General features: G+C 52.9%; 1 protein-coding gene across 3 annotated transcripts in view; it reads left to right on the top strand.

Annotated features, from left to right (window-relative positions):
* The window catches only part of LOC133121807 (serine-rich coiled-coil domain-containing protein 2-like), a 77,734-nt gene extending 51,527 nt beyond the window's left edge, over positions 1-26,207 (top strand). For 2 of the 3 annotated variants that reach the window (XM_061231293.1, XM_061231294.1), the window contains exons 8-11: positions 4,508-4,594; positions 6,123-6,209; positions 11,012-11,128; positions 23,746-26,207. In XM_061231293.1, the coding sequence (XP_061087277.1) occupies positions 4,508-4,594; positions 6,123-6,209; positions 11,012-11,128; positions 23,746-24,309 (855 nt within the window). In that variant the 3' untranslated portion in view covers positions 24,310-26,207. Of the gene's footprint in view, positions 1-4,507; positions 4,595-6,122; positions 6,210-11,011; positions 11,129-17,026; positions 17,112-19,965; positions 20,006-23,745 lie in introns of all 3 variants that reach the window. The other variant, XM_061231295.1, reaches the window with a different exon arrangement.
* The last annotated feature ends 346 nt before the right edge of the window (positions 26,208-26,553 follow it).

The following is a 26,553-nucleotide window of genomic DNA, read 5'->3' on the forward strand; positions in this document are numbered from 1 at the left end:
GTGTTAAACCCGTCTTAACCCTGTAAAAATATATTTCTTCTGTTTCTGGCAGAATTCATTAAATAACAACTTTAGTTAGTTCTTAGTTTTCTGTCAGTTAAACCAGAATATAGAAGTGGTTATTAATTTAGAGCTGAAATTGCAATGTGGTGCCTGACAAATGGCAGTTTAAGTAAGCAAAGACATACCAAATGGCTATTTGCCTGTTCGAAGCTGTGAACGCATATTTTAGTTAACTCACTAACAAGACAGATCACAAATAAACACATCATGCTGTTAGCTAAAAGCTAATGGCAGACGTTGCTCTAAAAATCGCAGTATGCATCCCAGCTTTCCCTTGTGGTAGATTATCTGTAATCCAAAAACAATTAACTCTTCTCAAGCTCCCCTGATTGCCTGATCTTGGAAGAGGCCGTCATGGGAAACGCAATTGAACCGTGAATGGGAACCCTTGCGGCTTTTTTGCGGTCCTAGTTTGTGGTTCCCATCTGAAAAGACGACTTGAATTTCATAGAAGTTTCACCACTTGACTACTTGCACTTACCCTGAGTTGTGAAGTGGACAGTTTGTACACACATACCCCATGGAGAGGACCTTAGGCTAATGCAGCTCAGCTTTAGTGGGAAACTGTTTTGAGATACTAGATTCTATTTAGCCTTCAAACTAAGCAGTAGGTACACTTCAGTGGTAGGAAAAGGCGAGCATTGATGGGCTGAATGGCCTTTTCTAGTCATTATGTTATGTTAGCATTTGCTACCGCTCATGGTCAATCCTCCCATGGTCAGGGTCACTGGCTTTCTGTTGTTGTGCCTCCATCATTTTACGTCCATTCCCTGCCCATACTTCTGTCCTCTCTCACCTTCCCTCCTGACAGCCAGTGGACAGCCTCAAGGCCCTGCTCACTTCACCCGAGACAAGAGCTGAAAAGATCTGCTGCAACCCTGCTGTAAAAATCTCAAATCTCAGCCCAGCCAATAAAGGGGCAGGTCTGCGATGACATAACCAGGGGAGCATGCGAAGGACTAGGTTGCGTTGCTTTGTTTTGACTACGGCGCTTTGCGGCATTACCGAAATCAGGGTGGGGTCAAAATAGTTTAGTCCGACGATTAAAAATTCACAGGGGAATGGAGATAGAGCAGTGTATTCCTCTTCATTGCGTGAAACGCAAATTATTTTCTCCACCACCTCTCCTAAACGCATTTTTCCTACCTTGGGTTCTGAAAGGAGCGCGATCGAAGAAGCCTTTGTTTTGGAATTATAGATAATTGCGCTGGGACTTGGAGAGAATCTCGGCCAGATCAACAGACATTACAGTGTAATCCGTGTGGGAGCCCAAGGGAGCTAGGATAGAGGAGGGTGGTGTAAAACTCTCCCGTTGCTGGGCTGGGGAGGGGGGCGGCATTGAGCGTGGGCCAATCGTCGGAATTCTGGAGGAAAAGACAGTGCCAATCCCTCAGGCTCCACAAACTCATCCTCCTTGTAATTATGGTTGCCCCTCATCAATTTACCCCGCAAACCCTGCTCACAAGCTGGATGTCTCTCTCGAACAGGCTCGGCCGCATGGCTGTGCCAGGTACCCTGCGGAAGCCAGTTGGGGCTTCATTACTCTAATCGCCAGTTTCGTCTTACCGTCCGAAAAGTGTCATTATTTTCACGGACGTGGCAGCGACCACTCTAAGAAAAACTAAACATTTCATCTTTCCCCCCCCCCCCCCCCCCACACATTACTCTGCGACTCTGTCCACCTTAGCGAACAAATTTTGGTTGCCTGGCAACTTGGTATTGATCACCCGTCGCCTCTTAGAACTCGGGGAAGCAAGGTGCCAGGCGCGGGCAGGCCGGCGGAGGGTAGGCCATTATGCAGACGCGGCAGTAATGAGCCGCGTGATTCGTCGCTGACCCCGCTGGCCCCCCGAGACGCCCACGTTTACCCTAGCTCACCCTCCCTCCGAGACGCGGGCGGTTACCCTACCTCATCTGCCCCGCATTTCCCTCTATAAACGGAGCGGGCCTCTACCCAGAGACTCATTAACATGGGGAATGTAGCGGGAGGGGGAAATTATTGTAATTATCAAAAAAAAAGTCCTCTCTGCGGATGGCGGTTGAAGAGACCGCAGACTTCTGGGAAAAGGCTGTGAGTGTTTTCTCTTTGGGGACCGGACGGGTAATAACTGCTCAATTATTTCTAACCCTAACCGTTCCCCCTCCTCCCCCAGCCCTCATGGTAGACCTTGTGGCAGAAATGCTAAAGATGATGTTGGGAGAATAAAAAGTGCCGAGTCTGTTTTTCTCTCTTATTAAGCGTGGCTCAGCAGGAGCGTTATCCATCACGGTAACCCCGGCTGAAAGGAAAGGGATTGCAGCTCCCGCGGTGTTTACAGGAGAGGCCCCGCGGACAGGATACCTCCGTCGACGGGGAGGGTTTTGTCCTCGAGTCTTTGCGCTCGGGCCAAACCGCCCTGCGCGGTCTCTTAACCGCGATAGCCGCTGTGCGTTCCCCCCCTGATCACATTGAGGTCACAAATCGCTCCTTTCATCGAAAGAGGACCAGCAAAAGCAAGAGGGGCTAATAATATGGCCTATAACAAGTTGTGCAGTCTGCGGACGCTTTGCCACTGCGTGTTGTGTCCGAGTGTGTGCTGTGTATTTCTGTTTGTTTTTGTGTGCCGTGTATGCACGCGCACGCGCATGTGTGTGCCTTTGTTTATGAGCGTGTCATGACGTGCGCTATGGCATGTCTTTGTGCGTGTCGGTCGAGGAGTCACAAGTTGGTGCGTAAACATTAAGGCCTCTGTGTACGAATGCCTGCGGAGGTCAGCTAGTGTGAGCATGTCAGTTAACGCCAGGCTGAGTGTATGTATGGGCGTGTGTTTGCCTGGCTGAGTGTGTGAGTCTGTGTGTGTTTGCCTGGCTGAGTGTGTGAGTCTGTGTGTGTTTGCCTGGCTGAGTGTGTGAGTCTGTGTGTGTTTGCCTGGCTGAGTGTGTGAGTCTGTGTGTGTTTGCCAGGCTGAGTGTGTGAGTCTGTGTGTGTTTGCCTGGCTGAGTGTGTGAGTCTGTGTGTGTTTGCCTGGCTGAGTGTGTGAGTCTGTGTGTGTTTGCCTGGCTGAGTGTGTGAGCGCGTGTGTTTGCCTGGCTGAGTGTGTGAGTCTGTGTGTGTTTGCCTGGCTGAGTGTGTGAGTCTGTGTGTGTTTGCCTGGCTGAGTGTGTGAGCGAGTATGTGTTTGCCTGGCTGAGTGTGTGAGCACGTGTTTGCCTGGCTGAGTGTGTGTCTGTGTGTGTTTGCCTGGCTGAGTGTGTGAGTCTGTGTGTGTTTGCCTGGCTGAGTGTGTGAGTCTGTGTGTGTTTGCCTGGCTGAGTGTGTGAGTCTGTGTGTGTTTGCCTGGCTGAGTGTGTGAGTCTGTGTGTGTTTGCCTGGCTGAGTGTGTGAGTCTGTGTGTGTTTGCCTGGCTGAGTGTGTGAGTCTGTGTGTGTTTGCCTGGCTGAGTGCGTGAGCACGTGTGTTTGCCTGGCTGAGTGTGTGAGTCTGTGTGTGTTTGCCTGGCTGAGTGTGTGAGTCTGTGTGTGTTTGCCTGGCTGAGTGTGTGAGTCTGTGTTTGCCTGGCTGAGTGTGTGTTTGCCTGGCTGAGTGTGTGAGTGCGTGTGTTTGCCTGGCTGAGTGTATGAGCGCGCGTGTGTTTGCCTGGCTGAGTGTGTGAGTCTGTGTGTGTTTGCCTGGCTGAGTGTGTGAGCGCGTGTGTTTGCCTGGCTGAGTGTGTGAGTGTGTGTTTGCCTGGCTGAGTGTGTGAGTGTGTGTGTTTGCCTGGCTGAGTGTGTGAGTGCGTGTGTTTGCCTGGCTGAGTGTATGAGCGCGCGTGTGTTTGCCTGGCTGAGCATGTGAGCGTGTGTGTGTGTTTGTCTGCGCGTGTGTTTCACCCGTATGCCTGCGTGTTCTGAATGCCACAGTGCCGTGCGATGTGATTGGTTGTTGTCTGTGCTAGCTTCGACCCATCGCCCTGCAGAAAGGCACTCTGCTCCTCTGTATACGGGCTGTAATTAAGCACTAGCCCCTTAGATTGCTGGCTCCACATCTCTGGCTGCTGAAGTCATGCTCTCTGGTGCAAATTAATTCCTTTATAATGGATGTCAGAGCTTAATTGGAAAACAGTGACTTGCTTTTTTTGTGTATTATAATTAAAAGAGTTGCTTACTGCTACAAATACCAGGCCGTTAATGTCCATTTGTTTAACTGCACCGTTGCATGTCGTGAATAAAGGCACTGGGAATGGAATTTGTTATTTACTTATTTAGTTGGTTGCGTGTTACTTATGTACTTCGGTTGCGCGTTGATGACCGAGAAAATTAGAATATTAGAATTGCCTATCCTAAAGTCTGGGAGGTAATGAAACGTATCCCGCACCCAACGAGGCCTCACACCCTCCCAAAGGTTACTGTGCGTGTGTGGGTTCAGGGGTCAAAGTTCAGGGAGAAATTGGGCCTGACCTTTTTTTTTCCCCCTGTTCTCTCATAGGTGGAAGATGGAGGTACGATCCAGGACGCTCTGGACTCCGGGATCTTGAGTCCGGAGCCCAGGGAGGACGTTGGCACTTCTCTACAGGTGAGTACCCCCTCGAACCCCCCCCTCTCTCTCCATGAAACCCTGCCATCTGCCTGAACAGCTGAATAGGTCACCGTCTGCCCATATCGAGCAATGTGTGGGCCAGGACATGGGTTTTGCAAGCCAGGGGGGTCACCGGTTCAATTTTCTATTGAGGTTCAGGCATTTCACTTGAACTCCTTCAGTAGAAAACCCTGCTGTGTAAAAGCAGAGTAAGCACTGTGCGCCAGCCACCCTAAGCTGTAAAGTAATCCTGTTTAGCTTCATCCTGTGTGCCCCTGCTGTGGAATTTGAGTGTAGTTTTCTTTTTCCAACCGCACTACATCTTCCAGAGAATAAGAGAGTACACGTCCCTCAAGGGCAAGTGGGAAGCTCTTTAGCCCCTTAGCATAATGATGCCTGTGTGCTGTAATCCCCAGTAAACACGGCTGTGTAAACCGCAGCCTGCTGAGTGTCAAGTTTCCGCTCCACCCAGCTGGAACCCGGGCCGGCTCCAGGCTCAGCGCTGACCCCCGGCGGGCTGCGATTGGGTCAGATGTGGAGAATGATGGCTGGCTGATTTTGAACCGCTTGCTCTGATTGGCTGAGATTTTATTTTTGGTGAAGCGAAGTTGTGGCTCAGTTTCCCTGCAGTCGATGCAGAAGGATGGGGAGGGCAAGTTCTATACACCGGGGTGAGGGGTAGATAGGTGCCGGAGGTGTGTGTCGATATACTGGACTCCAGACACAGTGCACCAGTAATTTGGAAACCTTCGCAGCGTTGGGAAACGTGCCAACCCAAGGAGAGGTTACTGCTGGCTTTCTTGACCTCGCTGTCTCCTACAGGATGTCTGGGACCACACACACACACACACACACACACACACACACAAACAAGCAGACAAGCACACAAACAAGCACACAAGCACACGTGCACACACACACATAGAATCACGTGCACGCACACGCACACACACACACACACACACACACACACACACACAGCCCAGGGTTGGACAATAGAGCCGTCGTGGGGCTGCAGTTAGCATTCATACCAACACGTAGCGTACAGAGAGGCACCTACCCAGGCGGAGGGCAGAATTCATTTTGTTATGGAGCAGCAGCAGCAGCGGCGGGGGGGGGCAGCCGAAACCACGCTGGGCCCGGGACGCATCAGCATTCCGCTCGCCTCCCCGGCCTCGCCCCGCATGTGCCACTGCGTTATCACCGCGGCCTCATTAAAACTGCACAGAGCCCCCCGCTCGCTCTGCCCCCCGCCCCGGCCCCCCTCGCGCGCGCCGTGTAGGGGCCCCCGATAAGGGCTCCCGGCGCCGGGTCGGCCCGGCCGATGCCCTGCACGCCTACGCCTCGACTCTCTCCCCGTCCCCTCGGCGGGGGGGAGATAAACGAGAGCATCCTTCATCTCCCGACTCTTGTGCCGCGCGCGCGGGCCGGGAGCCGAAGGGGCATTGTGGGAAGCCCGGGCCGGCCGCGGAGGTCGGCTCCCGTGATGAATGTTACTCCTCTCTCTCCTCTCTCTCTCCCGCAGGTGGAGGAGCTGCTGAGGGAGGTGGAGGAGCTGAGAGAGGAGCTGAGGAGTAAAGATAAGACCATCTCTCAGATGACCCAGCAGGTGGTGAGTGTCAGTCCCTACAGCGGTGGATGGGGTGGGGAGAGAGGGGTGAGAATCGCTCGGAAACAACCTGTGATATTTCCTGTGATACCAGTAAATGCCGGCGTTTCATCTAGGCGTATGATTCTCGCGGCAAGAGGTCCCATTCATATCGCGGATGAGCCCTCATAGGAGGGTGTAACCGTGTAGCAGGATGCCGAGAGGGGAGTAGAAGCAAGGAAAACAAAAGAAAACGCAACACACAAGCGCACACTGGCGCTCAGGACATAACCGTGTGTAAAATGTGTTTATAATCTTAGCTGGTGGCTATCGTCCAAACTGTTATTTTAGCCTTTCTTTGTAACATACAAATCAACAAAGTCCCCTGCTTTAGGGAGAAAATAACTAAACAAGCTTTCTTGTAAAATGTAGTTGTACATGGTCCAATAGTCTCTCGCAGGGAAATAGGTTTGTTGTTTGCCTGCATTCCAAACCGAGAGCTCTCTTATTTAAACCTAAACCTGTTCTCCACTTCTAAATGTCACATTGTTTCAGATGTCTTCGTCAGTGAAAACTGATGCAGACACAACCATAGGTGAGATATAGCAGGTGGTGGATATAAAAAATGTGACCAGCGCTGCCATTTCAACTGAATCTGGAAAAGGGATAAAGCTGTTGTTAAGCAGCTGAGATGGGAGCTGGTGATCGTTTGATGGCAGTGTTGTATCGGGAAGCCGCCCTAAACTCTCCCTACGAATAAATACTTTCTGACGACGCTGTACCTGATCTGCCATAAGGCTGACATATGACATGCCAGGCTGCGTCATCATCACGTGGAGGTGTAGACCAGCAGAGACGCCCCCCCCCCCCCCCCGCAGCGATGCCAGCTGGTAGCGCGTCGGTGGTCTCGGGACCCAAGCCGGCTTGCAGTACACCCGCACAGCCTCTAGGCCGACGAGATCAGGTTTATCCCACCGCTGCGAAGGCAGGGACATCGCCCGCTGATGACGAGTCTCGAACCTGGGGCCGCGGGTACGGCCGGAGTCCCGCCGGGACCCTGGAGAGTTGGAGACACAAGCTGGGGATAGCGCAGCTCCTATCGGTGTCGTCAGCCGGTCAGGAGATAGCAGACGGACGCGCGCCGATTACCCCGTTCATTTGGCAGGACGCGGGCGAGTTCCGCGCCTACCTGTTGTCGTTGGCGGCCTGCCAGTGATCCGGCCTCTTTATCCGCCGCGGCCAAGGTCTGCTCAGCAGTCCGTTTAGCGGTTGCAGTCTCCTTGGTAACAGGCCAGCGGTTATTTGCCGCTGACGCTGTCGAAATTGCGAGTGACACATGACCCGAGCGGGGGCTATTTACGAGGCGATTTTCCGCAAACACGACGGCGGCCTTCGCGCAGCCCGACAGGGGGTGGGATCCGTGTCAGATTTCCTAGAGAGATGGTCGGCACAAACCCGCCACGCATTATTTCTTTCCCTTTTCTTCCGGCAAGCTTATTCGGTTCGCCACGGCTGTAGTCCCGGACCAGGTCTCACCCCCCTACAGCACCGGCCCTGGTGGCTGTTGTTGGCGGCTGGCGTCTCAGTAAACTCCCCCCGATGCGTTCTCTGAACCGAGAGGCCGTGTCCTGTTTGCATCTGAACCCCACCTCTGTTTGTTGAGCATGCCGGACTGATTGACCAGTGGCATTCGCCCTCAGGGTGTGTGGGTGTGGGGTTGAGCGCGGGATCGGAGATGGGCGGGGTACACTCCGCAGTCCTGAGCCTTACCTTTCTCTCTCTCTGCTCTATGCCCATATGCTCTTTCCATCTCTCTTTCTCTCTCTCTGCTCTATGCACATATGCTCTTTCCATCTCTCTTTCTCTCTCTCTGTCATCTCATTTTTCTTTTTATCTCTCTTGCTTAACCTCTTGCTTTTCTGAATACAAATGATTGTGTTTTTTAGGATGATAAATACCTTTAAAAAAATCACGTAGGGTTAAGTAAAGGATAATACCATATGGACGAGACAGTTATGAGGAAATAATTGCCTGACAGTTGGTGCTATTTGGGTGGTGCTTTGCAGTATTATCCCACTTATACCACGGCTAACTTGCCAAAGTAATGTAGCTATGGACAATTTCTTTTTGGTTTAGAAACAAATGTGTTAATTGAAACTCAAAGGAAACGGGAGAAAAAATTGTCCCTGTTGCTGAGAAAAAAATATTCACACAACCTAAAACTGCCTGCTGCAACTAAAAACCAACTGCATCATCGGCAAAGAAAAGTTCACTAGTGCATCATCGCCGAATGGAAATGCAACGTTAGGTTATTAACCAATGTTAGCTTGCAATAGTAAGCAATTTATAGAACTTTGACACTGTATTCCAGACTTCAGTACCATGCAACTGAACGGAGACCTTCCCATTTTGAACTGAAGCATAGAAAGACCTCAATATTTTGTTGAGTTGCACAGCTGTCGAAATCAGTTCGCATGTCTCGTTCTTGCAGCCAGTCCCGCAAAACAACATTAAACAATAAATTATTACCAACTTCATGCAATATGTAGTTTACATGGAATATCAGTGTAATGTAAACTCACCGTGTTCTGAACACCAAGTTAGCTGACTATGTTCCACTATGTTCTCTTGATGAATAAATCAAAGATTACTTCCACATCAGCTTTAGTCTAATTCCTTCCGTTTTCATAAAAACTTAGTTTGAGTCACATACACGATCCATTTCAGCATACCTTATTGCTGCCTAAGTTGAAACACGTGGTTACATTATGTTTGAAACATCTCCCATCTGTTCTCAGGGTTATACAAAAACAAAGCACTCGCACGTGACACGTCTCGGCAAATCAGAATTCCGGATTTGCCCTTGGTGTTTTTTGTGGCGTGGTATAAGTTTAGTTTAAAATTAGTATTGATTTTCAGAGTACCACTCTGGTGCTATCATGTAATAAACCTGCATGTTATACCTCGCAAATTTAGCAGTTACCGCCCCACTTTACAAATGAGCATAATTAAAAAAAAAAAAAAGAAATAGCAGCAATTTTAAACAAGCTAATTCTTTTCTTACTCTGTCTCATAGGTTTCAATAATGATGGAATTAAGCAGTGCTAATCTCATCCTTTTAGTTCACTTTTCATCTCTTTCTTAGATCCTTAACCAATAAAGCGATGATAAATTAGAAATGAAATGTAATTTCTGCACAATTAGCATGTACGAATGAAGGTATTTGTGGTGCATGTTACTTTTCTAACTAGGTTACACAGCTAACATTTACAAGAGCTCAACACTACAGCTATGAACTTTGCTGAAACGAAAAGTACAAATTTGGTAATGTAACCGTTATATAAAAAATACTTGCGTTTGAATTTTCATCCTACGCCACTTGAAGTGCTGATATCATGCTAATGGAACGGTATTGCTAAAAAGTGAACACCGGTCCTAAGGAGAGGTCATATATTTTATTTTGTTCCCCAGTTATTTTTGCCTTTCTACCCGGGGTTTGTGTGAACGATCATTTGTGTGGCCTAAATGAATGAAATGGTGCAGATAATGTATGAGCTTGGTGGCATTTAGAACGAATGCAAACACTGTAAATATACTCGCCTGAGGCCCTGTCATTACTCACAGCTCACAACGACCCGTCTCCTCCTTTCGCTCTGACTCCAGCCCCTGAAGGAGGCCGCAGACTCTTTCTCTCTCTCTCTTCCTCCCTCCCTCTTTCTCTCTCTCCCTCCCCCTCCCTGTTTTTCTCACCCTCTTTCTCTCCCCCCTCTCCTTCACCCCCCCTGTTTTCCCTCCCTCTCTCCCTCTATCTTTCCTCCCTTTCTCTCTCTTTCCCCCTCTCTCCCTCCCTCTCTCCCTCTCTGTCTGTTTCCCTCCCCCTCTCACTCTCTCTCTCTTCCCTCCCTGCATTTCTCTCTCTTTCCCTCCCTCTCTCTCGGTGTTTCCCTCTCTTTCTCTCCTTGTGGGACTAGTGTGGAACAGTGAGCGGTTGCCCGAGAGACTCGGTTAATTTGTTGCCCGTCCCGGGGATGACAAAGCATCCTGGGAAATCTCCACGGACCGCTTTTATCGGGGCCCCGTCCCGGTTCTGTCTGCACGCGTGTTATTTGTGTGTGCGTGCCCCCCCCCCCCCCCCCCACTGACTGTGGAAAACCTGTCCTGCGATGCTTTGCTTCTCGCGCTGCGGTTATTTCGTTGTCTCAGGTTTGTGCCGTTTTCTCTGGGAAATGAAAGGGTCTGGTCAGAGGCGCTGTCGAGCGGTGCCCGCAAACCGTTTGAAGCAGGAACAGGGTGTCCTTATCCCGCTGTGCAGGGAGGGAGGGAGAGGGAGAAAGGGGGAGAGAGAGAGAGAGACAAGGGAGACGGAGAGACGGAGGCATGGAGAGACGGAGAGAACGAGAGAGCTAGAGAGAGAGAGAGGGGATTGGAGAGAACGAGAGTGAGAGCGAGAGGGAGGGAAAGTGAGGGAGAGAGAGAGAAAAGAGGGACAGAGGACTCTGCGTGGGCTGTGGGTGATTGCTTTCTCGCAGATTTCTGTCTTGTTACGCTTTAGCACTTCCTTTCATCTCTAATGTACAGGCAGCTCTTGAAGTAATGGCGCCTCAGTGTCTCTCAGCAGCCCTAATTGGGAGGCTAATAGTGAGGCTGGTTTGTCCCGCTCCGTGTCTGGGCTGCAGGGTCCCTTCCCCAACACTGAGCGGAATTCCCAATTAGGGCAGACGCACACATGCACAAGCACACACACACACACACACACACACACTCCTGCAGGGCTCCACAGTGCTCCGGTCCTCCTTTGCTCCATTCTGTTTGTTCTTCTCCTGCAGGCCGTGCTTTCTGCTCACGCCGCCAGCTGTCAGTGCCAGCAGAGACGGCCCGAGTCCAGAGGAGAGAGGCGGACCAATCACGACAAGGCCACCCAGACCCCCTGGAGAGCACACGGCGTGAGTTCCTCTGCCTGTCCTTCCTGTCTGTTTGCCCCTCCCCCCAGCCACCCCCCTTCAGGGGACGTAAAACGCAACGTATGGGCGGCAGTCCGCCTAGCCGCTGATTGACAGCGCGTTGCACCAATGCCGTGGTGTGTCACAGCATGGAGAGGCTGGGTGGCGAATGGGTGTGTCCCACATGCCGGTACCACCTGGGGGCTGTACAAATCCAGCCCACCTCAAGCCCCTTGCCTGACCTGTCGTCATGGCGCCGTGTTCTCCAGTGAAGCGCAACTCCAGCCCCCACCATAAGTCACGGACGTGTCCGTGATGTCAAACGAGGATACCTCTCCGGGGGGGTGGGGGAATGGGCTTTTGTTTGGGGAGCTGGGACGGAGCGAACATTGGCTGCAGCAACAAGCGTTTCCGCGGTAATAACATGGAAATTGGCCTGACACGCTGCAATGGCCTCCGCTGAGGGCAACCCAGGCGCTCACCGAAGGAAACGCCAGCTGATTAGATTTTATAAGCAGGCCTTTGCCTCGTGTACGCCTGTGCCATCGGACCGCTGTTCGTTTTCGGCGCCCGGAAAGTTCACGCGCCCACTCCAAGGAAACGGCTAACGTCGCTAGCATACAGGCCGGTGAATTGCCGAGTCACAAAATGGCGGAGGGGGGTGAGGCGCTCTTTTATTCGCTACCGTGTTCCTTCGTGATTGTGTACATTTACCTCCTTTTGTGTTCCGTGTTTTGATTTATGAAACGGGTAATAGGTGGTAGTTTGGGGGTGGGGGTGGGGGGGGGGGTCTGTGCTCTGAGGCTGAGATTTACAGCTTTGCTTACCGCACACCTGAACAGGATAATGAAGCTCTCCGCAACGCGGGTATCAGGAGTTGCAGATAAGGCCGTTCGGCGGTAATGGTGCACCGGAGCCTCGAGGCCTACGCCGCATCTTAATTGAATTCGCCGGCGCTCCCAGCCCGCGCGGACCAGGCAGGTTGAGCGAAATTAAAGTGCTCCTCTTTCTCTTTTCTCTCCCCACTTCCCTCCCCCCCCCACCCCCCCGGCTTGCCTCCCTTTCCGCCCCGCGAGAAACGGATGGCGTTTGAAGGGAAACGCGGCGTGATAGCTTTGACATTTCATTTTGCTCGGGCGCACGCGATCGCTCCGAAAGGTTAGGGTGGAAATAGTAATATCATTTCGCCCCTGTCTTAGATAAGGGAAGAAAGCAGCGCGGTGAGTAAACAAACAGGAGCGGGGTGACAGCTGCTGGAGAGCAACCCGCCAACCCGCCAACCCGCCGCCCCGCCTCCCCCCTAAAGGCTGCGGAGTCCAGAGACCCCCAAACACCCACCCCCGCACCCAGCGGACTCCTGTCAGCGCCTCTGCCCTCCGCTTAACCCAGGCTCCTCTCCGCACTGCAGAACGTCAGGCTGGGAGGGGGGGGTTCGTCCGGTTCATTTTTCTGCTCCTTCTGATCCGGAACTTTCCGACTGGCCGTGTAGAGAAGGGGCATGGTTAACGTGTTACGTGTGGCGGGTGCCGTTATGCATTTCGAGGCCGGTTCGGAAGCGCGCGTGGAAAACTCGCAGTGACGGCTCTTTACCGCCATACTTGCGGGCTGCCACTGGTCCCAGAATATTTTGTGCATGTCACTCGCAGTTAGGCCCCAAAGTATAAAATATGAATATTAAAAATTATAATGAAGAAAAACACATCACACGAAGGTCCTTTAACCATGCCATGGCCTTAGCACCTCAAACTCTGATGCTAATTGGCTGGTTGCCCGGGGGCATGATGTCAGCATAGCTCACATGATCTGAGAAGGGCAGTATGATTTGACTTTGACTTCTCAAACCTCTGTTCTCCGCGTGCTCGCAGTTGCATGCTGGGCTTTTATTCAACACAGCATGCATCCGCTGGACCTAGTCCTGTCCCCTCCCAAAATGGGCCCTCCTCTCCCCTCCCTCAGTGTGAACCCCCAGGGGGTGGAATGAGCTCCCCACCACCACCACAGTCAGGACAGCCGAGTCACTGCCCATCTTGCGCTGCTCCCGCACACCTATTCCGACAGCATCTTGGCTCACCTCGTGCTATTTAGTCAGCATCTGGGCATCACCTCATTTGCTTCCTAATGACCCTACATCCTGTCTCCCTCTGACATCTGCTGTGCCATTTAGCTTTATGTTGTAAAGTTATGTATTGGCTGCTCCTGCCTCTTTTAATGCCGACTTCCATCAGCATTTTTTGGTGCCTAAACCTGTATTTTTGTACGAATGTCACTGTGGATAAGAGCGCCTACTAGTTTCCTTCATGTAAACATGAAAACGCATCGAGTTTGTCAATACGGTTTATGGGTGAGTATACCCCCTTACGTTTTTTTAAGCTGGGCAAAGAACAGGCCACAATTTCCAAGACTGATAATATAAATGCTGTTGTCTCATGGAATCAAGTTCAACCATAAGAATTTCTGTGAAGCTTACCATTCTCTGTTATATTAAGTCCCTAGCTAACTTTTGGAATTTGGCTTTTGGCCAGGAGGCAGTGCAGAAGCCCATTACCCCAGTCACACTGATGTTTGACCTGATATCATCAGGCCTCTATCTCTGAGCCCTGAGCACTGGGGGGAATTGGACTGTGGAGCATGTAAATTGGCAGGATAATGTCGTTCTACTTGAACTCGCGGCAGGAACCCCTTGGGACACGGACGTGTGTCGGCCTATTGCAGATACCGAAACGCTGTAGATGTGGTCTCAAAGAAGATGGTCAAAAACTGCTGCACATTATGCTAAATGGTTGGAATTTATATCCAACGCCTTTATCCAAAGCGCTGTACAATTGATGCTTCTCATTCACACACCAATGGTGACTGGCTGCCATGCAAGGCACCAACCAGCTTTTCAGGAGCAATTGGGGGTTAGGTGTCTTGCTCAGGGACACTTAGACGCACCCAGGGTGGGATCGAACCGGTAACCCACCGACTGCCAGACGACGGCTCTTGCCTCCTGTGCCAGTGTCATCTCTTATGTAGTGGAAACGGCCCAGGAATCGGGACGGAAAGAAGCTTGTAAAAGGCAAGGTCCAGAATCATTGTTCTTATCCTATGCCAGCATCACAAGGCCCCAGAGACTCCTGCATGCTGCTGCCTGTAGAAGCCTGCATGCTGGTCTGTGGGTTTCTCTCGTACAGGCAGTGAGTGTTGAGTTGAATCAACGGTCAGTACACAGTTTGTGTCAGCATGATGACCAGCAGTCTGAGTGGTCAGTGTATGGAGGAGCTTGTCGGGACATGTAGTGGAGGCAGGGGGTTTTCAAGACCAGGCTTGATAAAGTGCTAGATACTATTAGCTTTTAGATACTAAGCAGTAGGTACACTTCCTAGTGGTAGGAAAGGCGAGCATTGCTGGGCTGAATGGCCTGTTCTCTCACTATTATCCGGAGGTCGTTGTTTTGTCATTCTTCCCCATGGATGGATTATTGCCTTTTCATGTTATGTTCCTGATACCTTCTGCTCTGTGTTCCCGCATCAGTGTCATGGGCTCACGTGAGCGTTCCCATTCCAGCAACGGCCATCGTGGACCGCGAAAAGCGCCACTGCGCCCCAACATTAAAAAATAGGGTACTTCCGACAGTTATCCGAGTTTCGAAAAGCCCCTCTGAGGGTGCCGTCTCTGCCCTGGGAAGCTAAAATCATTCTTCAGCTGTCAGCGGCAGTGGCAGGGAGGTAAAACCATGTTAGCTAAACTCAGGTGATGGATGAAAATCCAGTCTGAACCGAGCAGAGGGGATGTAGATCCCCAGGAGGAACGAGATAAAGGATATAAAAATTTAAGTCACTCTCGGAGAGAAATGAAGGTAAAAATCGAAAGGGAAAAGTCTTTGGTTATTTATAAAAAAAATGGTAAGCCAAAGTGCAGTCTGGCCTTCAGGCCTTCATTAGGCCACGCGTGGACAGGCTGAACGGTTCGTGCTCTCACAGGCCCGAGCGAATCGATTCCGAAATCAACCGACAGAATCGCAAACGGCAATTAAGCGCAGGCACGACTTCCGACCAGAAACAGCTCGGTGCCTTAAATGCACTCAGGCAGCCATTATAAATGGAGATCCGAATGCAAGCTGCCTGCAAAGACAGAAGAGTTAATTAAACATCAGCATGATCGGCCCAACGAATGCGCAATTTTCTTCGAGAGGTGGTTCGTTCAGCGTCTAGAAATCTGATGCTAATTGGCTGGTTGCCCAGGGCGTGATGTCATCATAGCTCACATGATCTGAGAAGGGCAGTATGATTTGACTTTGACTTCTCAAAGCTCTGATTTCCACGTGCTTGCGGTTGCGTGCCGGGCTGTTTTTCGACGCAGCATCAGAGACGGGAGGGATAAGCAAACGTAAGTCGGAAAATTACCGGGCTGATGACGATCGCGACGGTCGCTGCGGCGGCCGAACGCGGCGGGACGAAACTGGTTTCCGCGGAGACGGGCGACATTAGCGGGAGAGGGAGACGCGTTCTGAAAGTAACGCAGCTGCAAAGCTGGGATAACCTCTAAAGCATCTAAACAGGAGTCGCGCATCCCCGAGACAGCCCAATCAAAGTGCCCGTCATCGTCACGGACCCCTCGGGGAGACGAGATAGAGCAGAGCTTCCTCTCATTTCCCGCCGCCCCCCTGCAAATGAAGCCGTAGCTGGTGACCGTGAAGTTTTTGGCGGGGGGGGGGGGGGTAATTGCGTGGCGGAGAGGGGACGTCGAAGTTGCTTTACCCCTCGCGCGGAATCGACAGCGACGGCTCGCCGGTACGAGGGAGGGGGCGGCAGGAAATAGCCTGCCGTCTCCAGGGGCCCCGGGGCCCACGGCCCCCGGCCCTTTTTCCTCACGCCGCAAATCTGCTCAATTTAAAACGGCAACGAAAAAACACCCCGCCAGGAGATTACCCGCGAGTGTCACTGCCGTCTCGCTGATGCCACCCTAATCTGGAGCCCCTGTTTCCCAGACTGCCTTCTCACAGACGGCCGGCTATTAGCGCTGAGCGCCACACTCACAAACACTCTGAATAAAGTCTGCTCCTTTCCCCCAATGTCGCCGCCCGCAGAGGAGCCAGGGCGAGCGCTCAGGAAGTCCTCGACAGAAAAACGGGGGAAACCGCCAATATTTAAACGCATAATGTCCTTGCCCTGCAGGTGGCGCTCCGTGTGTGCCCAAAGACTACATTTCCCATCCTCCCTCAGAGGTTCACAAGCTCTGACTGGTCCTTTTTCTGGAAAGGTTGAGGCTTCGTTTGTGTTAGTCCTCCAACTGGCACAGAGGCTGAGGGAATGCAGCAGAAAGGGCTTCCATACAGTTGGCAAGCTTTAAAAGTTGAATTCAAGCTCTGCTGGATGACAGTATGTCTGTGTGCAGTTCTCGTCTGGTGTTTTTGTATGTGGGCTCTTGCGTGGTGGGGTGTAGGAGTGTGCGTGCATGTGTGTATGTGCAACTGGGGTGTATCGTAGGCGTGTCTTTGGGATGACTGCAGAGCTTTCAATTACGGGGTCTGTGTTCCACACAGACTGGCTGGGCTGTGTTCTCGGTTGTGTGTCACTCCCTCTCTCTTCCCCTCTGTTCTCTCTGCCCTGACTGGGTTGTGTAGGGCAGTGTGTTCGGACGTGTGTCACGCCCTCTCTGTTCCCCTCTGTTCTCTCTGCCCTACCTGGGAGGGCTTTGGGGGTGGGGTGGCCGTGTATTTGGACGTGTGTCACACCCTCTGTGTTCCCCTCTGTTCTCTCTCCCCTACCTGGGTTGTGTGGGGCAGTGTGTTCGGACATGTGTCACGCCCTTTCTCTTCCCCTCAGTTCTCTCTGCCCTACCTGGGTGGGCATGGCTGGGTGGCGGTGTATTCGGACGTGTGTCACGCCCTCTCTGTTCCCCTCTGTTCTCTCTGCACAGGGTGTGTGGCCTGCTCCCTCCCTCTCTCCCTGCCAGGGTTCCTACCAGGGCACTCCCAGGGCAAGCGCACGCCGCCACAGACAGAGTGAGTCGCTAACTCCACCCCTGTGCCCCCTCCACCAGAGCCATGCCGCGCCTCACCTTCCCTCCCTCCCTCGTTCCTCTCCCCGCCATCCCCGTCTCTCTCTCTCCACCCTAGCACCCGCTATGAGCGCTACGCCGACTTCAAGCACGACCCCAACAGAAGCCTTTTTTTATTTTTCAGCAGTCTGCAGCAAGGAAATAAATAAAAGATTTCATTGATTTTTTTTCAGATTCTACTCAATCAAGGCCGCACATTTCTTTTTCGTTAACTGTGGGACATCTGGTTTTTTTTACGTTTAACAATTTTTAAAAAAAGCATTTGGAAGTCTTTTGCTTTTTTAACGTGACTATTAAAAGAACAACCCGGACCGTAGTGTAGTACTGCGTTGTGAATGGCTGTCCATGGCGGAGCTGAAATGGCGATAGCAGTAATTATCGCAGCTTGCGTGGCGTTTGTTTCCAACGGCAAACGGAGAGCGGGCCTGCCGTTTCCCTGGCTGAGAGAACCTGAGGTTGTGAAACATGCGGGTGTGTTAAACTTCACCGGCAGTGCCTTGGCCTCCCGCTCCCAGCTTGCAGTGGCCATTCACCCCCCCCCCCCACACCGCCCCTCTGCCAGGGCGTGACCCCTGTAGTAGACCGTGCCACCTGCAGCAGACCCACTTTCACCTCTTTACAACCGCTCTCAATCGTCCTGCCCCTCCGTGTCACAAAATGGAGGTGACAATTTATGTCCTCCACCCACACAGTGAACAACCCAGGACAGCTGGAGGTTCAGACACTAGTGCTAGCTTTACTAAGACCTTTTGCGCACGCAAAGCTAATAACACACACCATGACTGGTGCAAAACAAATCACTAATTGGTCATTTTATTGTACTTGGGTATGCTAACGGTCTTAATAACTGATGCCCCAAATGCGCAGTGTATACAGAACACTGAAATGACCAAAAACGCATTCAGTGAGAGCACCTCCGTTCTCTTAACTTGTATCATAAAAACATAAAATCAATCTTCACAATTGTTTGTGTCTTGTATTTAGACTTGTATTTAGATTTATTGAGCATCGTATTTATGTTACTTTTTTGCGAAATAAAACAAAAAGACAATGAGGTGAGACGGTATGACTCATTTCATGATTTTGCAAATGGGGTAAGACAATTTCACTTGACAAGCGAAATGTAACTGAAAACAAGCCAGTACTTTCTACTTGAGTGGGGGGGAAAAAAAAGAAAAAGGTTTTAAGTCTCAACAAAAACAGGATTTTTTTTTTTTTGCAGTGTGGATGATGGTGATTATGCCATACAGTGTGGGAGGACCTGTAAGTCTTCATTCAGGGTACAGACCCTCAGTGAAAGGCACACAGTATCGTAAGGGCGCTGTAAAAGAAGGGATTTTGTTTAGCTTTGAGCCTCTCCTGACTGGATTGCAGTGCTGTGTTAGGCCCTCGGTAACGCCAGTCCGCCTCACAGCCTCATTCTCCCCCGCTTCACCAGCGTAGCGTAGCTGCTTGAGTTCGCAGCGGACAGCGAGTAATCGAAAGTGAATAACTTGCTGTTGGGCAGCTCCCTCTCTCAGTCCGGCGAGCCTCGTGCAGGTATTCCATTTAATTAGATTTTCACAGATTCATGTCGTACCATTCTTGAATTCTTTCAAGTTTAAGCTTTACAGAAATTTCCTTTTTTTTTTTGTTCTCACATCTGGTGTGACTAGGGGCAGAAAAAAAAAAACATGTCCACTGGATTATTTACTGTTTATGAGTGCAAGACCTCATAAATTGAAGGCGGCTTTAGTGTTAGCATTAGCGCTTAGCATTAGCGCTGTGCGTAGGGACACCGCGGAATCGGCTGTGTTAATGCTGTCGTTTCCTGCCGGAGGACGGCGCGCTTTCATCTCTTTCCGCGGGAAGCTACCCGCACGCTAGGCTGAGCGGGAAGGGGACGTCTCCGACACACCCGGGCGGATTCCGGAGATGGGTGTCGTCAGAGGGCAACCGGAGAGGTGTGACTTCCCGGATTTTTCGCCTGCGGAAACTGCATTATGCATAGCAAGTAGCAGCCGGTTGAATACGAATCGCTGGATTTTTTTTCATCACAACCTTGTTACAAGTTTGCGGTTCGGCGGCCATTATTTTGAGTCCTTCTGCCACTCAAGGGCGCTCGGATATTTTATTTAGAACTCGTCACATTCGCTACACTGGCTAGCCTCGACACTGGCGTAACGTCATTCAAGGTTGTCAAAAATGAAGGGTTTCTTTTTGAAGAATTTTGGTGCTGCCGTGCAGTGGCAGCTCACCTGTAGGGGGCAGCGATGCACACTGCATGTGGAGACTGCTCTAGGGAACACGGGAGGCGTGTGGATGGGGCCAGGATTCATTAGCGGTCCTCTCTGTGAACACTTTCAGCTGGGCTGATCTGGGGTCAGCTGTTTGCACGCATGCCTCCTGATCCAATTTGCCAGTGTTGTCACTTGCTTGTGTTTTTGAATGCCTGCACACTGCTCAAGGGAAAACTAATTGCTGACCACTCTATGTATGATTTGTGTGTGTGCGTGTATGTGAATCTGTACGTGTGTGTGTGTGTGTGTGTGTGTATGTGTATGTAGGTGTGTGTATGCGTGTGTATGGGGGTGTGTGTGTGTGTGTGTTTGCGTGTTTATGTGTGTGTGTGTGTGTGTGTGTGTGTGTGTGTGTGTTCCTGCGGGTGCGTGTCGGTATTTGTCGGTATATATCTGGGTTGAGGGGTAGGTGCTGACGGGCAGGCTCTGGCCGAGTCTGTCCCAGCGCTCTGTCTCTGTGTGACCTCCTTCTCCTTCTCCTTTCTCTCCCTCTGCCTCTCCCATAATGCCTTGGTCAAGGAGTGGAGCAACTAGTGCATTACTTCAGTGATAAAGCGTGGTACAGTACTGTTTCACATTTCTGTAAACCCAGTCCCTCCTCCTACCCCCCCCACCCGCATGCCCGTCCGGACGCCCCCCTGCATGAACCGGGCTCTCGGCTGGGACGTCTGCAGGGTCTGCAGCCCGTCTGCAGGGTCTGCGCTCTGTCAGAGCCCCCGTCTGTCTGACAGGCGTCTGCTGGTGTTACAGTGTGTGCTCTGTGTTCTGTGTCCACCAGCGTTCCTCAATGCTCATCTCTCTATCTCTCCCTTTCTTCACTGCTCATCCCTCTCTCTCTCTGTCTCTCCTCACTGCTCACTGCTCATCCCTCCATCCCTCTTCCTCTCTCCCTTTCCTCTCTGCTCATCCCTCTCTCTCCCCTCATCTCTCTCTCTCTCTTTCCTCTCTGCCCATCTCTCTCTCTCCTCATCTCTCTCTCTTTCCTCTCTGCTCATCCCTCTTTCTCCCTTTTCTCACTGCTCATCCCTCTCTCTCCTCACTGCTTATCTCTCCATCCCTCTCTCTCCTCACTGGTCTTCCCTCTCTCTCCCTTCTTATGTCTTCTGCTGCATTCCTCCCTTATGCCCTACTGCCTCTCTATCTACTTCTCACTCAGCCCCTCTGTCTCTGCCTTGCTCCTTGTCAGTCTTGCCCTCTCTTCCTCTCACTTTCCCATCTTTCTTTCTCTCCTTCCCCCTCTCTCTCTCTCTGTTTAAAATTCAGATGGAGGAATGCTCCCTTCCTCTCTCCATCTTTCCTCTGTTAATGGAGTGTAACTCAAACAGCCGCAGTGCATGCGTTTGTGTGCCTGAGTCACTCCTGTAATGTCTGTGGATGGTGCCGGTTAGAGAACAACAACATGGCAAACGCACGCCGACATCAAGCATCAAACCCCTCTACCTTACGCAGGGCCGGTAATTACCACAGGAAAAGCACTCTAAACGTTTTTTCCTGCAAATTGTATTTAGAGTGCTTATTTTTTTTCCCCCCATCTACATTAATCACTGTCCCAAATTACAGCGGAACGGCAAAGCGTGTTCGCGGGTCACCACAATCACGGCCAGCTAATCAGCCTAGCCGGGGCTCTCCATAGAAATTTCCAGAAGACGGCAGAAAATTACAGCGCATCTAGGAAGGACCACCCGTCAGTTTGTGCTGCGCTATTCGTTGTTCGAAACGGCGAGCTCCCGTAATGTTATCAGCGCTGAGGAGACGGGCGATATCGGGCGCGTTCGTCGCATTGAGATTCTCCCGCCACCTCCGGCTCGCGCTGCGCTCCGAGCTTTAGCGCTTCCCGTCTGCTCTTCCCGGCGTTCCCCCGGGGACGGGATACAGTTCACATATTAATGACTCCGTTCCGGCGTTCCCGGTCTCTCTCCTCCTCCGCGCTCTGTCCATGCTTGACGGAGAGAAAATTGTTTTCACGTGCAACCCCCCGCACCCCCCCCTTTTACCTCTGTATCGGCGCTGTAATTATTATTTAAAAGGCGACCGCTTGTTCGAAAGCGCTGGCGGATAACCGTCGTCATTATTCAAGTGCGTTTTGGGTCAATTTGAGGAGAGGAAGTAAAGTGAAAAGGGAGGATCGGTTGAGTGCTACTGGAGCATCTGGTATGATGGGGATGCAGCAGTCTGCCGGCACGCAGACACCGTGTTTGCGTTTGGGATGGTAGGGGTGGGGCGGCGGGAGAGGGAGGGCGACGGTTTTAGGAGCGGGGAGCGCCGCTGTCAGGCTCTCGGGGATGAGCTTCCTCGCTTCCTCCTGGAGACGCCGGCTGCCTTTCAGGAGCGCACGCTCTCTGGTCGTCTCCGCGGAGCGCAGTCGCCTGGCTTCCTAATCCCGCCGAGTCTCCGTACATTATTCACGAGGCCGCTCTGAAAGGCCAGCGCTTTATCTCGACTCCTCCCCCCCCCCCCCCGGTCCCTTCTCGCTCCACACCTTCAAAGGTTCCTCCCGGCAGGACAGAGAGACCTGTCTGGCCTCCGTCTCTGCCCTATGACCCCCTCCCCTCCTCCACCAGCCTGCTCAGCCAGTGTCAGTTCTCCACACGGAGAGCGTACAGTCTTAAAAGGAGAGCCCCAGACCATCCCCGCTCTACCCAATCGATGAAGAAGTCTCTGGTCGACAGGGTGCGGAAGAGAGACCTGTAGGGCGGCCTGTAGCGTAGTGGTTAAGGTAAAGGACTGGGACACGCATGGTCGGTGGTTCTAATCCCGGTGTAGCCACAATAAGATCCGCACAGCCATTGGGCCCTTGAGCAAGGCCCTTAACACTGCATTGCTCCAGGGGATTGTCTCCTGCTTAGTCTCATCAACTGTACGTCGCTCTGGATAAGTGCGTCTGCCAAATGCCAATAATATTAATAATATTAATAATAGACCTTCGGAAGGTAGAGAGGGGCGCCGCAGTGGCCGGTGGCCGCCAGCAGGTGGTGCTGTGGGCCAGTGAATCCTCACGGCCGCCAGGTCTGCAGCGGTAACGGGCCCAGAGGCTGCCAGAGCTGCACGCCGATGTTAAAGCCCACTGCCACCAGCACTGCTTGTGTACACACGCTTGTTTGTCATGGACCAGGGTTGTCGAATCACAGACACATTACTGTCATGCATTAGTTGCTCATGCTCGGGATCTGGGCTAATCTTTAAGCCAGGCGCCAAACACAACACACGGCTTTGCCTTGCAAAGCCCTGGAAACGCATCAGTCGAGCGCGGCGAACGGGCCCGGGGGCGAGAGCTAGGAACGCGCTCCACCCACAGCGGAGCGACTCCGTGCCGGTTAAACTGCGGCTTGTTTTCGTGCGTTTATCATGAACCGCGAGCGCACCGCGTGCCCCAAACGAGTCTTTACTTTCGGCTCGTGTTCCCAGGTAGCGCGCGAGGGGCCGGCACGTCTCCCTAAAAGATCGGGCAGAAATCGGAAGCTCCGAGCGCGTTATACGGTCCCCCCCCCCTTCCCGCCCAATCACGGACCAGACTGCTGCCGCACATCAAAGACCTCCTCTCACAATGGCCCGCCTCAGTCCCTGCCCAGCTCTCAGCCCCCACAAAGAGCGGAGGGGGGGGGGGGGGGGGTTTATCAGACAGAATTATTCTCTTTGAGCCGCCCCGGGTTTTGTGTGCTTAGCTGACAGGTGCGGGGATGGCCGGGCGGCGGGGAGCTCCAGGTGTGAGATGTGCCTGTGTGTTTCCACCTAACGAGCAGCGTTAAATGTTAATAAGGCGCCGGAGTTAGCCCTTTCGGCGGCTGACCTTTCTGTAGCTGAAGATGTGCAGTTACTGCCAACACGCCCGCCCGTCTGGCCCGCGCTGCGTACGCCTCTGTTCCTCTTCATCAATAGACGGGAGGCTTCGGCCTAGTCAGCCCTCCCTTCCCTAGCACGGCACTAGTAGTTGTAGTAATTACGGTAAGTATTTAAGTAATAATAATTTGCCTAATGGTGGGTAGGGGAGGGCGGTTGTTCTGGTGGGAAATCAGCTCCACGCGGGCCGGAGTGTCTGCAGGCATTTGCGTCAACCGTTCCCTACGCCACCCGGTTTCACTAATTGTCTTATCGGAAACAAACAGGTAAAATAATTAGTGAAATCAGTTGGCGTAGCTCACGGTAGGAGCAGATACCTGCAGCCACTGCGGCCCGCAGGATGTGGAGTTGAGTGACGCTGCCCTGCAGTGTAATTGTGTGATTAATACTTGCGGGAAATAGCAATTGTTAGAAAATAATTTGGTAAGTTGCTGAATTGTCCTTGTCCCTCTTCCTCTGTAGCCTCCAGTACTACAGCCTTGCAGGCTCAGCGAACGCCTGCCGCAGGAAAGACTAGCAAGGACGCCCTCCAGCGCGGACCCCAGTGACGCCGGGCCCGACGGACAGCCCGGGGCCCGCCCCCGCCCCTGCCTGGATGCCTCCGCAGGCCCCGCCCCCGGCTCACGCCTCAGACCGCCCGCCGGCGAATCCGCCGCCTCCATGCGCGCCCCGGAGCCCCCGGCCCCGCCCGCCGACCCCGCCCACGCCCGCGCTGAGGGGGACCGCGACGGCGGCCGCCCGCGCATCCTGCAGTCGCTGCGCCTGCACAGGAAGGTGTCCGTCCCCACCCTGACGCAGGAGGGCCCCGCCCGGCCCTCCGCCGGCCCCGTGGCCCTGCTGAAGAAGAGGCAGCTCCCGCCCCCCACGCGAGGCCTGCCCTGCTTCAGCTCCGGCCCCCAGGCCTCGGGCCCCGCCCGGGGCCCCACCCTGTTCGGCCTGCCCCGGCCCCCCGGGACCGCTTTGCCCAAAGCCGGAGGGCTCGCCTCCCCCAACCATTCACGCCTCCCCAAACCAAAGATCCACTGACTCTCACATGGACAACGCCACAGAACACCCTCCCCCCTCAACATCCCACCTGGGCATCCCATAATACTCCCAGCTCGGGATAGAAACACTGTCTTAACACCTCTTCTTTGGTCTTTAATCTATTGCTTAACTGAGTAGAAAATCGGATTCTTAGAACAACACGCTTTCAAAGCCAGGGGTAGGGCTAGCAGCATAAATCTGGGCGAGATGCCTGTTTGAGTAGGAGAAATTAGTACCCAGCGCCTGTTAGTGTACACAGTTTTATCTCCTCCACAGGGAGCATCGATGTTCAATGCAAAAACAGAGGAGGAACATTGCCTCCCTATCCATCCTGGCTTTCCGTATTGAACGAGAGGGAGAGCGTTGGAGAGGAGAGGGAAAGGGAGGAGAGCGTTGGGTTATTTGTCTTAGTAGCGTAGGCAGTTAACACTGTGCCTGAATGCGAATGCCTGAATGCGTGATTTCTGTAAAATGGTGTCTCTGGCTGGGGACGCGTAGCACGCTGTCGGCTTGTCTGTTGCCATGCGTCGGGCGGCGAACCCCTTACATTTCCCAGGAAAGCCTCCCAACCTGTTTCCCGGTCGCCAGGTGGGCGTCCTCCGCATAGAGCACCACGTTGAATAGCCCAAAGGCAACCCCGGTCCCACCACGGGGACTCTCCGGCGTGGTAACTGGAGAACCGTGTCAGCGGGCGCACCGCTCAACCCCAAACGGCAGCACGGGAAACGGGTTCGCTCGCTGTTCCGCGTTTAACCAGAAGGAGGCGCTCTCCTCCTGGGCGGCGGTGAGCGCTGGAACACGCCTGCGTCACGCGTGCTCACGGGGAGCCCACGCGGGCCCTCGCCGGATCTTCGGCGTAGCCGCGTCGCGGGAGGGGAGCCGATCGCTGGCAACATCGTTCAAGCGCGTCGAAAAAAGCCTCGGAGGAACGACGGCTCCCCAAAGGTGGTCTTAAAAGAGCTTTTCGAAAGTGCGGAAAGTTGTATAATGCGCTTCACTTAGACACTTTTCCCCAAGCAAATATTGCGTACAAAAAAAAAAAGAAATATTATATAATATTATAATATTTGAAATATTTATCTCTCTCACTCCGTGCTATAGTTCTCATGATTCAAGGAGGCCAGGGCAGTGGGGAGCCCTTTCGCACCCATACTGGACTGGGTCAGGTAGTTCCTAATACCCGGCATCTCTGTAGCTTTGGCCCCCAAACGTTCTCCAGCGGAGGCTCCCCAGGGGCCCATCTGAGCCCGAGAGCTGGGCCACCGCCTTCACGTGGATCCAGAGAGAGCGAAAGAGAGGGGAGGGAGCCGGTGCAGGAAGTGGCCGGTGCCTTAAATATCCCCTGGGGCTCGTGCCCACACACTCGCCCGTTATTACCAGAGAGGAGCACAGGGCAGGGACCACCGAGCCCGGAGGTGGAGGTGTCACATCAGCGTCCTCCCCGCCCGGAGCTGGGCTGCTCCTCGGTTTGCCTCCTCCGCCCCCTCGCTGCTCTGTCCTTGGCTTGGTGAAGGAGCAGTGAGGAGGAACAGCAGGCAGGTGCAGGAGCAGGGCGGCAGAGGAGGCGGATAAGAGCCGCGGCCCAAGATTTTTACACGAAAAAGGTACTTCATTAGGTGTGCCAGTTTAGTCTTTTTTTTTTTTTTTTTTGTCAGGTTCGGCTGACGCGTTGAACCTGTAGCTCTTCGGGAGCGTTTGTGTTCGCGGTTGTCCTTGCTCTCTCTCAAACAGCGCCCAGCACCCTGTTGATTCACACCCCTGTGAGCGCACTGAGCTGGAATCCTAAGGCCACACGCTTGCCTTGAGACCTCCTGTGGCTGCTAATGAAGGTTTTTTTCTTTTCTTCTTCTTGTGCTGAAGGTCTTATCAGAGCCTTCGTTCTATGCAACAAAGGTAGATGGTGGGGGTGGGGGAGGGCAGCGAGGGTTGAGGTTGGGGGAGGGGGGGGGGGGGGTATCAGGGCTGTCGTAGCTTTGAGCGCACTGCTTTCCCCTCAGGCCACATTGGTATGCCCGGGTCCCCAAGGCCACAGCCCCCCCACTGGGTCCATCAACTTAGCGGGGACCTTGCTGGAAGCGCTAACGGGCGCTACGTAGCGTCACAGGAGCTCCAGCTGGTTTATTCCGCTCTCTCCTTAGCGGGCTCCGCGCACATTAAAGGCCGGCGAGCGCTGTTAACTTCCCCCGCCGCTTTCACAGGCGTGTTAAGCCCTCCAGGCGTGACCGACATGCCCTAAAATCCGCC

This window comes from Conger conger, chromosome 2, assembly GCF_963514075.1.
Source record: "Conger conger chromosome 2, fConCon1.1, whole genome shotgun sequence".
In the NCBI taxonomy this organism is placed as follows: domain Eukaryota; kingdom Metazoa; phylum Chordata; class Actinopteri; order Anguilliformes; family Congridae; genus Conger; species Conger conger.